Below are 11,951 nucleotides of genomic sequence, written 5' to 3'. Positions count from 1 at the left end.
AGCAGCTTCAGCAGTTTAGCAAGACCCTGTCTTAAAGTAAAAAATTAAAAAGCACAGGGAATGTAGCTGAGTGGTAAAGTGTCCTTGGGTTCAATCCCCAGGATTTCCCCCCCCAAAAAAAAAATTGGGCCTGTTGTTGTAGCTCAGTGGTAGAGCACCCCTGAATACAATGCCCAGTACCCCCCCCCAAAAAAAAAATCAAACTCAAGCAAAGTTAGAATAGGATACTCACCAGATTAGCCAGGCAGCAAGTACTGAGTGAAGCAGGATTGATATATCACCAGTCTGGATACAGGGCATACAGGGCCTGCTCATTTACCTCTATGTCAGAATGTGATTTGCAGCAAATTTTGCCTAGGATGGACATCCATTGGGTAATTAACACACTGAAAGGGTGATTCACATTTCAAATATACATTATGATTCAATTTAAACATTCTGGTGAATTCTAGCATGCCTGGTTGACACAAAGGTAATACACAGCTAAGGCACCTGAGGGTGGCTGAAGGTTAGATAACTCCAGAGTGCACCATGCAGGTCTGAGATGTGAGGGAACACTGAGCTGTCACACATGTCCCAGCCAGTCTACCATTATTACAACCCCTGGAGGTCTTTCATGTCACAACTGATCCAAAGCTGCAAATGGATCATGGACTGAGCAGCTAAGTCAGTGGGAGGAGGCAGAATCCAGCAAGAACCAGACTCAGGAGGAGGCACCTGCATGACAGTCAGAGAGGCTGTGGGACTGCCAGCCCTTGACCTCTTTTGGGGTGTGAACTGGTCAGTCACCAGTTTTTTGTAAGCAGATTTCTTAGCCAGACTGCAGAAACATGAGGCAGGGGCCACTTATGCATGAGGAAGAGGAGGTGAGGTCCCTAAGCCCCATGATATTTTAGCGCTCCTCAAAATGGTTTATTTTATTTCCTAAAATGGTGCTGAAGATAAAGGTGGTTATGAAGGGGAAGACAGGAGAAATCAATATCAAAGTATGATATTGAGCATAGAGCCCATTATTAGAAGTCATTTTCAATATTCGGGACACATACACCTCCCAGAACATCCACAAATCATGGTTTAAAAGAAGAGCCACAACGCCCTCCATCTGTCCTGGTGCTCTGTTATTTGGCAATCAAATTGGATTATTTCTCAACAAGAAATCAGGTCAATATTTCTAGAGAAAGAAAGGGCAGGTGGGAGGAGAAGGAGGCAGGGGAAGGGTGGAATCTCACCCTGGTCCACAGCAGAAGCCCAGCACAGGGAACACCTGAGGTAATGTAGAGGACCTGCAACCAGAAGTGCGTGGGTGAAGCACAGCACAGAATGCATGTGCACCCAGAGCGTGGGCAGCGTGAGCATTCTCCATGCACTAAGCTCTGGGCAGGGGTCTACACTTGCACCATGAGGTGTTGAATTCCTTGTTACAAACCTGGAGTACTTGGTTTGTACTCCTCAAGAGGTTCTTTGACTTTCTTTCACAGGACATCTGAGATCCCTATAACTGCTGGGCAAACCCAGCCCTAAGATTCTACTCCCAGAGCTCCCGACTGTGTGGCGGGCTCTGATTTGAGCATCACCGCAAACACTGAAAGCAAGCTGCCAGCTAACAAGTGATTTCCACTTAATTACTTACCTTTGGTGGATTATTGCCTCTGGATATGGAAGGCTGCCTGAGTTAAAAGTCAGCAGAGGGCTGGGGTTGTGACTGAGTGGTAAGAGTGCTTGCATAGTATGTGTGAGGCACTGGGTTTGATTCTCAGCACCACATTATCAATAAATAAAATAAAGGTCCATCAACAACTAAAAAATATTTTTTTAAAAAAAGGTCAGCGTAAAAGTTTGCTTAAGGGACGCTGTGTGGCATTCCTATATCCTTCTCCCACAGCCAAAAAAAAAAAAGTCCCTTTCTCAGCTCAGATTCCTGACCAAGATGAGTGCAGTTATCTGCACTGCAACAGAGAGACCCTATTGTGCAGGGTAGCACCCCCACACCTTGTCCACAGCCTTCTCACATACTTTGTGCCTATTTCATGGCCTGGTCTTTGTGAATACATGCATTTTACACATCCAGGGACAGGCTGTAAATAAAAGCCAATAGTTGGTTGACTAAGATTTCTACCTTGGCTTTCCACCTTAGCAAGGCCTGCTTGACACTGGAAGAAGTCACCACAAGATGATCAGACAGGGATGCTGAGTACACCTCCTGTCTCTGCGCAGTCTGCGGAGGCACACAGCTCGACCACAGCACTGAGGGCACGGAGCCTCAGCACAGCTGAAGCCACTGATGATACCATCTACTGTAGCCTGGGAGTCTACCAGGACAGGGAAGAACTTTATAGCCAGGATGATGACTCACGCTCCAGTGAACTCCAGGAAGCTACCTTTCCCGGCGACCTGGAAGTCTTTTTGTCTCTCCTGCTGTGAGTTTCCCAGCACTTGGCTTCCTCCAGCCAGGACTCCAATGCTCTAATTGCTCTCTGTCTTTTCACTCCCAGAGAAATGCAATCCCCACCCCCACCCCACCCTGGCTCCCTTGAACTTGGTGATTTTATTAGAAGACAAGGAGGACAAAATACTGTCTCAAACTTAGTGAGAGAGAAAAAAAAAAATTAGTAAGGAACAGCAGCTCCAGCAGCAGTAGCAGAAGGTCACTCCGGTACCAGAGTTCCTGGCCCCTTGGACTAAGAGAGATGGTTACAGGAATGGCCAGCCAGAAACTAAGGCAGCCTGGGGACAGGCAGCAGCCCTCTACCTCATTGCTTTTACTTCATGCTTCCTGCAGGATAGGGAAAGGGTTTTGAAACGCATTCCATGCCCAAACCTAGTTGTGGGGTAGGATCCAAGCAAGTTGAAGTTTGAACATTAGATAGGCACCCCGAGGCAAGCATATAAAGCAGAGTTTATTTAAAAAGGGGTAACATAGACTTATCCCGGGAGGGAGAAGGGGGCCATAGCTGGTATACTGGTATCCCCAAAAGGAGGTGTTCTGCCCTTTTTTATATGTCCTAGGCTTCCTTTGTTCTCCTGCCTTTCCCCCCTTATCTTTCTCCTTCCTGCCTATGCTCACATAGGCCCAGGAATGTTTGGTGGGATGGCCAAAAGGTGGGAAACAGGTGGGCTGAAGGGGGAAGGGCAGGATGGTGCAGCCCGGGACACATTAATTAACAACTTTATAGCTCCCTGTAGAGAGGGGCAATTACTAAGAAAGGTTACCTTGGCAACAGGTTGGAGCAGGGCAGGTTCTTTTATAAGGGTGGAGGAAGGACTGTCAAGGAATTAACATTTCAATCCCTCAGGGGACAGTCTCCAACTTCCCAGACTCAAATTTGGCCTCCTTGATACAACCTAACTCAATTTACCTATCTATGTTGACTGCCTGTCTAATTCTGGCTTCACTGTTACTCAGTAAAACACACACACACACACACACTCTCACTCATGCATACACACACAGCCCTCCTGTTATCACACTAGAAGACATGGCATGTATGGCATAACAAAAAGAGGTCTGAGGGCTGGGAATGTGGCTCAAGCGGTAGCACACTCCATTGGCATGCGTGCAGTCAGGGTTTGATCCTCAGCACCGCATACAAACAAAGATGTTGTGTCCGCCGAAAACTAAAAAAATAAATATTAAAAATTCTCTCCTCTCTCTCTCTCTCTTTAAAAAAAAAAGAGGTCTGATTGGGAGGCACACATTCAGCTCTTTTAGAAATACACACTGAAATATTTATTGATGAAACGATGATGTTTAGATTTGCATCCCAGAAATCCAGAGGCAGATGCAAATGTGTTGAAGAATTTCTTGGGTGTTCATAAAACCAGGCTGTCTAGGAATAATTGTGGAAACTGGGTGATGGGAACATGGGGTTCATCTTGTAATTGTGGAAACTGGGTGATGGGAACATGGGGTTCATCTTGTCTTTCTCTCTGCTTGATATGCCTGACATTTGATGGAATTAAACACTTGTAATGATCAGAGTAGCAAATTCAAATGCTTCCAAGGCCAGGCAGGTAACATCAATGAGAGAAGCAAGCAAGGTGGAGAGTGTGGCATAGTGTGGAAGAATATGCCTCTTGCAAAGGGGATAACCAATATTCAGTTCCAGCTCAGTATTGCTGGCTAGGAATGCTGGGCCAGGACTGCCGGATTTTCCCATTTTTCAAGGTTGATCAAATATCAAAACATTTTTATAAAACCTTCAGTTCCTTAAATAATAGCAATGAACTGAAACATATTTTATTAAAAAGTACACTGGCCATCTAAATCAGGTCTACAAAACAGATTCACGCCACAGCTCCCAATTTGCAGATTGCCTGAGAAGCCCATTTCAAATAATTTCATTTCATGGAATAGAAGAAATTAATTGAAAGCTCTTCTGAAGCCAACACTCCTAAACTACCATTGTTCTGTCCTGACAGTCTTCATTGTCAGTCCTGCATATGCTTTTCTCTCTGCCCTGCATCCCTGCCTGAAGTTTCTCCTCTTTATCTTTCACACTCTTCATCTAGTTCTGATCTCCAAGTTCTGAACACTAAACACCAGAGCATCACAAGTGTCTCAGACAGAGCTGAATTGATCTTTCTTTCTAGGACATTTTGTAGCTTTCCTTAATGATAAGCATGTGCTTGGGGAAGCTTTAAGAAATATTATGTCTCAAGGGTCAAGCCAACAGATTGTGAAGACAAAGGCATCTTAGAGAGGAAAAAGGAGATTTTATGAAACTAATGTCTCTTGTGATCAAGATAAGTTTTCCTGAAATGCAGTAGTTCTCTCCATCTCCTTTGATTTTTTTCTTCCTGTGAAGATACTATTCTAAATGCTTTTAAAAATATTAACTCATTTATCCTTATTACAACAGGAAACAGGAAGGACCTCAGTATAGGCATTCTAGGATGTGATCAGATTTGAGCAGGGTTTCACACTTGATGTGAATTGAGTATCAAAATTGTGGAGTATTTGGGCATTCTCAAGGGACTAATGGGGCTTCTTGTAGAGTGTGCCTCAACACCCAGCAAGTTCTAGCATTGCAACACCAATGTGCAGCTGCTTCCCTTAAGGGTTTGTCTTTCAGTGTTCTTGATGGAACTGAGAGTAAGCTGTTCCTTAGAGGATCAGGTCAGATTAACTCCTAGTCTGAGCCAGCCATGGGAATTATGTAGGATGGGATGAGATGTTCTCCAAATGTTCACTTAAGGGGTCCTGTGGTCAGTGTGGGAACTCACTTCCTCCCTTTTTCTCCACCCCTAAATCAACTTGCAACCCAGCATTATCCCTTCTGTAGGGTCCTAGATGGGAAGGAGGTGGAATATTCAGTTAAGTAGAATGTTTGTCCCCCCATTCTGTCACGTCCCCTATTGGCACCTTTTTTCTCTATAAGACCCTTATTTTTGGCCACATCTCATCACTTGCAATGCCTAAGCAAGTTCCACTCACAGACACAGGTTATAAGCAGGGAGACAATAGCAATCCTTTGGAAGGGAGCCTGAGCATCATCCAAGGGACCTAAGTTACCTCAGAACCCTAGAAACCAGTACAATGCTGCAGATCGAGGAGGAACACCAAGCTGTGGCCCCGGCTGTGTTCCCAGAGTGCACTGCGGTTGTAGAAGCTAGAGGCTTTTTTTAGCGACGGCGGCCATGGATCGCAAAGATCAGTATTGTGGCCCTACATACTATGGCCCAGGGATGTGTGAGGTAGATATGAATGTTGAAGATCAGCAAGGTGTAGCAGTGGAAGCCGAAAGGGAAGGAGCAGCCGGAAGTGGCCACGTTGGTGAAGATGTAGGCTTCTTCGACAACAAGAAGCACGAGGGTGGCATGATCCAAGAAGGCGAAGTAGGCGTCATCCGCCATGGCGGTAGCCTGGAGCCCCAGCAACAGGCGCAATCTGTGGAGAGGGAAGAATTGGCTCCAGTGGTTCCGCTGCCTCCGCGCAGGCGTCCTCGAATCCAATACAAGTTCTCACAATGGCAGGTGCAGGAACTGGAGAGTGTTTTCCAAGTTACTCAATATCCTGATGTGGTCAGCAGGTAAGTGACTGGCTCTGGGAGGGGGTCATTCTCCAGGACTTCAGGTTCTTTTGGGGATAACTTTCCTCTGTCCTGGCCCCCGTCCTGTCCTGCCCCTCTTAAGCATGGGTCTTCACCTGCCTTTCTGCTCTGTGGGGTTTGCCTTGTGGGAATCTGGTCAACATTTTCATGTGGTACTAACATGAATTAAGTCTGGAAATCAGTAGTTAGCTGGTTGTTGTTTTGTTTCAAAGTTGTAATAAAATACACAAAACATGAAATTTATTATCTAAACCACTTTTGACGTGTGGATCTAAGCAGTGTTAAGTATTTACATGTTGTGGTGGGACAGAACCCCCAAAACATCTTAATCTGGCTGAAATGAAACTCTAAATCCATTAAACAACTTCCTTTCCCTACCCCCTCGTCCTGATCGGGGCTCAGTACCAGTATTCTACTTTTTTATCCTATGAATTCGATCACTCTGGGTGCTTCGTATAAGTGAGATCCTATAGTATTTGTCTCTTGGTGATTACCTTATATCTTTTTGTGTAATGTCCTTAAGGTTTATCCATGTTGTAGCATGTATTAGCCTCATATCTGAGGCTGAGTAATATTCCAGTATATGGAACTATCAAAACTGTTTTGAAAAATTCCTTACCAAATATATAATTTTCAAATATTTTCTTCCATTGTGTGGTTGCCTTTTCACTCTCTTGATTATGTATTTTGATTTGTCTTTACTTTTGATGTAGTCCACTTGATTTTTCTTTTATTGTCTGTGCTAGAGGTCTGCTTTTGTAAATGAAATTTTATTTGAATCAGGATCAGGAGAATGACTTACTATCATGCAACTTCAGTGCTGTAGCCATCCTGTACTTAAAATTTATATAACTTGTTCCTCATAGATTTTTGCATTAATTTTTATTTTTTTAACATGGGAAAGTTATCTGTTTGGACTACTGAACAGTTATTGTCACCTTTATTTGTTTATTTATTTTTTGGTGGTGCTGGGGTTTGAACCCAGGGCCTTGTGCATGCAAGGCAAACACTCTATCAATTGAGCTACATCCCCAGCCCACCTTTAATTTTTTGATGAGGTAAAACCATTTCTTTTTTGGTGGGGGGTACTGGGGATTGAACTCAGGGGCGCGCAACCACTAATCCACAACCCCAGCCCTGTTTCATATTTTATTTAGACACAGGGTCTCACTGAGTTGCTTAGTGTCTCAGGGCGGCTAAGGCTGGCTTTGAATTTGCGATCCTCCCTTATGGTCTCAGCCTCCCCTGCCACTGGGATTACAGGCATGTGCCACTGTGCCCCGCTAAGGTCAAACCATTTCTAAAGTGAGACTTTTCCAGAGAATTACAGAAAAGTATGCTTAAGTAGTTGTGAGGTGAGATTGTAAATTTCAAACAAGCACAGAATGTATATTATATTTTATTTCATCCACAACACCCAATGCTAAACATCTGTGGTTTTCTCTCCATAGAAGGGAGCTGGCAAGACGTATTTATGTGGCTGAAACCAAAGTGCAGGTCAGTAAGTCTGAAAGCAGCAATTTGTCTGAACAGTCATTTGAAAACCTACTTTAGGTCATACACAGCTTTGTGCTAGAAAATTTCAAGTTAGTGTTTTTTATTGTTTTATTGTCCTTTTTACATTTGCAAACAAGTTTTGAATTTTGGTGGAAAATGAAGTGAGTAAACTCCAACTTGTTGTTCTTTCCCATTGCCAAAGAGAAAGTAATTTCCTAAAGGAAAAAACAAAACAATTCTATGTACAATGTTAAATATATACATATGCATCTGAATAATTATAGAAATATATAATGCAGAGATATATTCAATAAATAAAGTTCAATTCCTTCTACCATGGATATCTTTTAAACTGCACTTCTGTGCTAATTCACATTTGGGCTCAGATTGCCTTGGAAGTATTCACATTGATGCAGGGAGGAGAAAGTTTTTAAGTTGTTTGAATTGTACTGATTAGTTTTGTTTTGTTTTAGTACTAAAGATTGAACCCAGGGGAGCTTTACCACTGAGCTACAGCCTGAGCCCTTTCTATTTTTTTTTTTTTTAACTTTCAGACAAGGTCTCATTAAGTTGCCAAAACTAGATGGCACATGCCTGTAATCCCAGTGATTTGGGAGGCTGAGGCAGGAGGATAGCAACTTCAAAGCCAGCCTCAGCAATTTAGCGAAGCCCTGAGCAACTCAGCAAGACCCTATCTCTAAATAAAATGTAAAAAGTGCTGGGAATGAGGCTTAGTGGTTAAATGCCCCTGGATTCAATCCCCAGTACTATAAAAAAGAAAAAAAAAAGTTGCTGAAGCTGGCCTTGAACTTGCAGTCCATGCCTGAGTGTCCCAAGTCACTGGGATTATAGACGTGCACCACTATACCAGGTTTGTACTAAGTTATTTAAACCAAGCATAAGCACTTAACTAAATGAGTGGATTTCTACATATTGGGATGAGGGGGAATAATTCACCCATAGAACATATTCTGTGAGTAACTAATATATGATTAGTTAAACTGAGACTGATATGACCACATACCTGAAAAGCACAAGTACCTGGTGCTCTCTCCTATCCAGGGCCCTGGCCTTCACCTCTTGAACAAAAAGTCACTGGGATTTTCACCTGCCTTTGGACTGCAGGTTGGGGGGCTGCCTTGTAGAGATCAGGGTCAATATTTTCCCTGCAGTATTAATGTAAATCAAGTCTTTGTCAGTTTAGAGTAAGGTAATAGCGAGTGACAGCCTTTAATTATAATTTTCCAGGATACTGTGATGTGTCCACCTAAAAACATTGCCAAAACATATTAACATTATAGTTGGAATATACATGGATGGAATATAACAGATATTTTCAAAAGCTTTGAAAATTTATCTACAGAGTGAAACCAGCAAAAAGAATAATATTGAATTAATTTCACTTAAGCTAAGATGGATGAAAGGGTTAGAAAAAATTATCTCGGATCAAAATACCCCTTGAAGATTCCGAACTAAATGCATATATAAGTCTTCTCTTGAATATTTTCTGACATGGAAAGATTTGTTTTTGTATTTTGGTTGTTCTATTTTAAAGAGTTGGGTTTTGTGAAATAGGCATGTGTTTGGGGTATGGCCTTCTTTTCAGGGTGATAACTACCTGTATTAATTACAGATTTTTCATTCCTTTAGTCAGTGATGACTAAAATATAGTCAGGTCATGAGAATAAACAGTGACTGCCCAAGACTAAAATCCAAAATGATGAATTCAAAACAACAACAACAAAGGAAAGAAATATCAGGATGACCTTAATATTATTATTAGCTTTGTTGCAGCGTGCATGTGTGAGTGCAGTGATGGAAACAGGCTGTGGACATGATGGTAGGTGCCCAGAACAGTAGCTCCACAAAGCAAGCCACTGAGCACTGGTGTACTAATGCCACATGCCAGGCTCCACAGTCAAGCCTGGTTCAGGTGGGAGAAGTTGGGAAGCGGTTGGGAGTGTTTTGTAGGGTAGTAAGGCAAAGTCAGAAGAAGAGAAAATCTGAAGGTATGGTGAGTTGCTTTTGCCCTCCCTGGGTCACATGTCTCACCTCTATGGAGTTCTAAAGGGAACTTGAGCCACAGGAGACAAATGAGGGGAAAAACCCAGATGTTCTCATCTACATCCAAAATCTGCAGAGAGAATTTCCCGAGAAACATAACATACAATTTCTCCATATCTTTTGCATATATAATAGAAGTGTTTTAGGAAACCAGTCTTGGGAATACACACTTAACATCAGCTCACACAATTACCCCATTGTAACCTTTATGTTTATGTAGACTTGAGGGATGGGACCTTTTGGATCCCACTCAGCCTGAGCTTCCTTACACATACCTTCTTTAAATTATATATTCATGTAGCTGAAGGAGGTGTGAGGGCAGGGAGGCCATTTGTGTCATTTACATTTACAGTGGAAGAACTTACCAAAGAACTAAATACAATGGAAAACTCATCAAGTAGGAGGCTGAGAGGATAATGACACCTGACAGAATGTTTTCCTTTTGCATTTTAATATTTGCAATTATGATTGCAGCTTTTTGCCTTAGGAATGAGGGACAGCTCTTGCATATCTTGGTTGAACAGTGGGGCCTAGGGTGCCCCTTCATGCTGAGCAATAGCACCACTGTCCAGGATCTGGGAACTGTAGCTGAAACTGTGAGCTGACTTTGTCCTGTCTCTAGAGAGGTTTGGAGGCTGTGGCAGGTTGCTGGGGCAAGACTGACATTGGCTTGTGTTGCTCTCAAGTCCCTTAACCTTGTCAAAGCAGTGTCTGGTCCTCCCTTTCAGATACTCTTTCAGTTCTCAAAAGGTTTCAGAGGTAAATGATCCAGGGGCCACCCTGAAGGGAACCCTCTGCCAAAGGTCTCACACACCCACACCCCTTCCTATTGAATATTGACTTCACACTGAGGATGGGTTTTTCAACAGGGAGGGGTATTCCAACATCCCCACAAACAGAGTGAAACTATCCCTAGTGAGGAAACAGGAGGCAGCTGCATGGCCCATGGACAACTGTCAGGATACAGACTGTGCTTTATCAGTAGTTAGCAGGTGCAGGGTTAGCATGAGGGACCAGGAGCCACTCACAAGATAGACCTGCATCCAAACCTGCAAGAAACCAGTAGAGAACATTAGAATTGGAAGGAGGAAAATAAAGAACTCAGCCTCTTCCAGAGCAGGGCACAGAGCTGGTGCTCACTAAGGATGAGCTGAAGGAGTGAGTAGGGTGTTTAGTCTCCTGAGGTGGTTTCATTTGTAGTGCTAGGGGTGGAACCCAGGTCCTCCTGCACTCTAGGCAAGTGCCCCCCTCCTGAGCTACAGCCAGGCCCCCTGAGGTATTTGAGCAATAAGAAAATAGCTTCTGGTGGGCTAGGGTTGTAGATCAGTGGTAGAGTTCTTGCCTAGCATGTGTGAGGAACTGGGTTCAATTCTCCGCACTACATAAAAATAAATAAAATAAAGGTATTGTGTCCATCAACAACTAAAAATTATTTTTTAAAAAAATAGCTTCTGGTGACAGGATATCACTCAGTGATATCCTTCCTTGCCTAGGAGGTGTGAGGCCTGGAGCTCCATTACCAGTACTGCAAAATTCCAAAGCAACAGAAACAAAAAAGCTTCTGCTGTGCAATTTAAAAATCCAAGTGACCTATAGGGCTGCATGATGTGTTTTTTACCATTATGACATTAACTTCAATATACTAAACCAGTCCCTTTTTCCTTCTGATCGTAGACTTGGTTTAAGTATAGGAGAGCCAAGCATAGGAAAACTCTGAGGGAAACCTCCCTGAGAAATGCACCTCATCCTACCCAGGACGATGATGATGCCATGATGAAGGGGCCCTAGACTGCCATCCTTCCGGAACCAGATTGTTGATGTGTTTATCTGTTGTCACTGACATATGGGCTACTGTTGATGCCCACAATGCACTTATTTCCTGAGCACTTATATTGGCAATAAAAAAGTGAATTATCAATATATTTGTTATATATGGAAAATGTGATGTGAATTTTTCCAAGAGGGACATTTCAACATAATAACAAGAAGCTCTGCTTTCATAGGTGACTTGCCTGGGTCACCATCAGTAGGCCTTGCACTTCACCTTTTCCCAAGTTTCATGGGGGTCCACACTGACCCATACATTCATCTATGTTCCCTCTCCCATCATGCCATCGTCACCCCCACTCTGCCCCTTTGGGACCTCTACATGTGCAAGGAGGGGCAGGCCAAGTCTCTAGCAAGAGAACAGTGTGTCTTCACAGAGGGCCAAGTTCTAGCCATGCTGACGAGTTCACTGTGAATCCTGGCCTGAGAAATTCCCTAAAGGGCAACTCACAGGATTTATGGGAAGGTGGCAACTGAACATTCATGTTGTTAGCTCCAAACTATTCACTGCCC

The 11,951-nt window shown here is 43.3% G+C and overlaps 1 protein-coding gene and 1 non-coding gene across 2 annotated transcripts; one reads left to right on the top strand and one right to left on the bottom strand.

Moving 5' to 3' along the window:
- Positions 1-5,637: 5,637 nt before the first annotated feature.
- On the top strand, positions 5,638-11,399 carry LOC124076876 (rhox homeobox family member 1-like). The gene is made up of 3 exons (XM_046420951.1): positions 5,638-6,029; positions 7,502-7,547; positions 11,286-11,399. Exons 1-3 carry the CDS (start codon positions 5,638-5,640, stop codon positions 11,397-11,399), a joined length of 552 nt encoding a protein of 183 aa, XP_046276907.1.
- Positions 7,011-7,083, bottom strand: Trnaa-ugc (transfer RNA alanine (anticodon UGC)). Its single transcript has one exon. It is a non-coding gene; the product is annotated as a tRNA-Ala (tRNA).
- Positions 11,400-11,951: the final 552 nt, after the last annotated feature.

This window comes from Marmota monax, unplaced genomic scaffold (genome assembly GCF_021218885.2).
Source record: "Marmota monax isolate L192 unplaced genomic scaffold, Marmota_monax_Labrador192_F-V1.1 WCK01_AAM20220418_F8-fsc00155, whole genome shotgun sequence".
Classification (NCBI taxonomy): Eukaryota; Metazoa; Chordata; class Mammalia; order Rodentia; family Sciuridae; genus Marmota; species Marmota monax.
The sequence above is the reverse complement of the archived record's forward strand: the minus strand, read 5'-3'. Positions and strand labels throughout refer to the sequence as shown.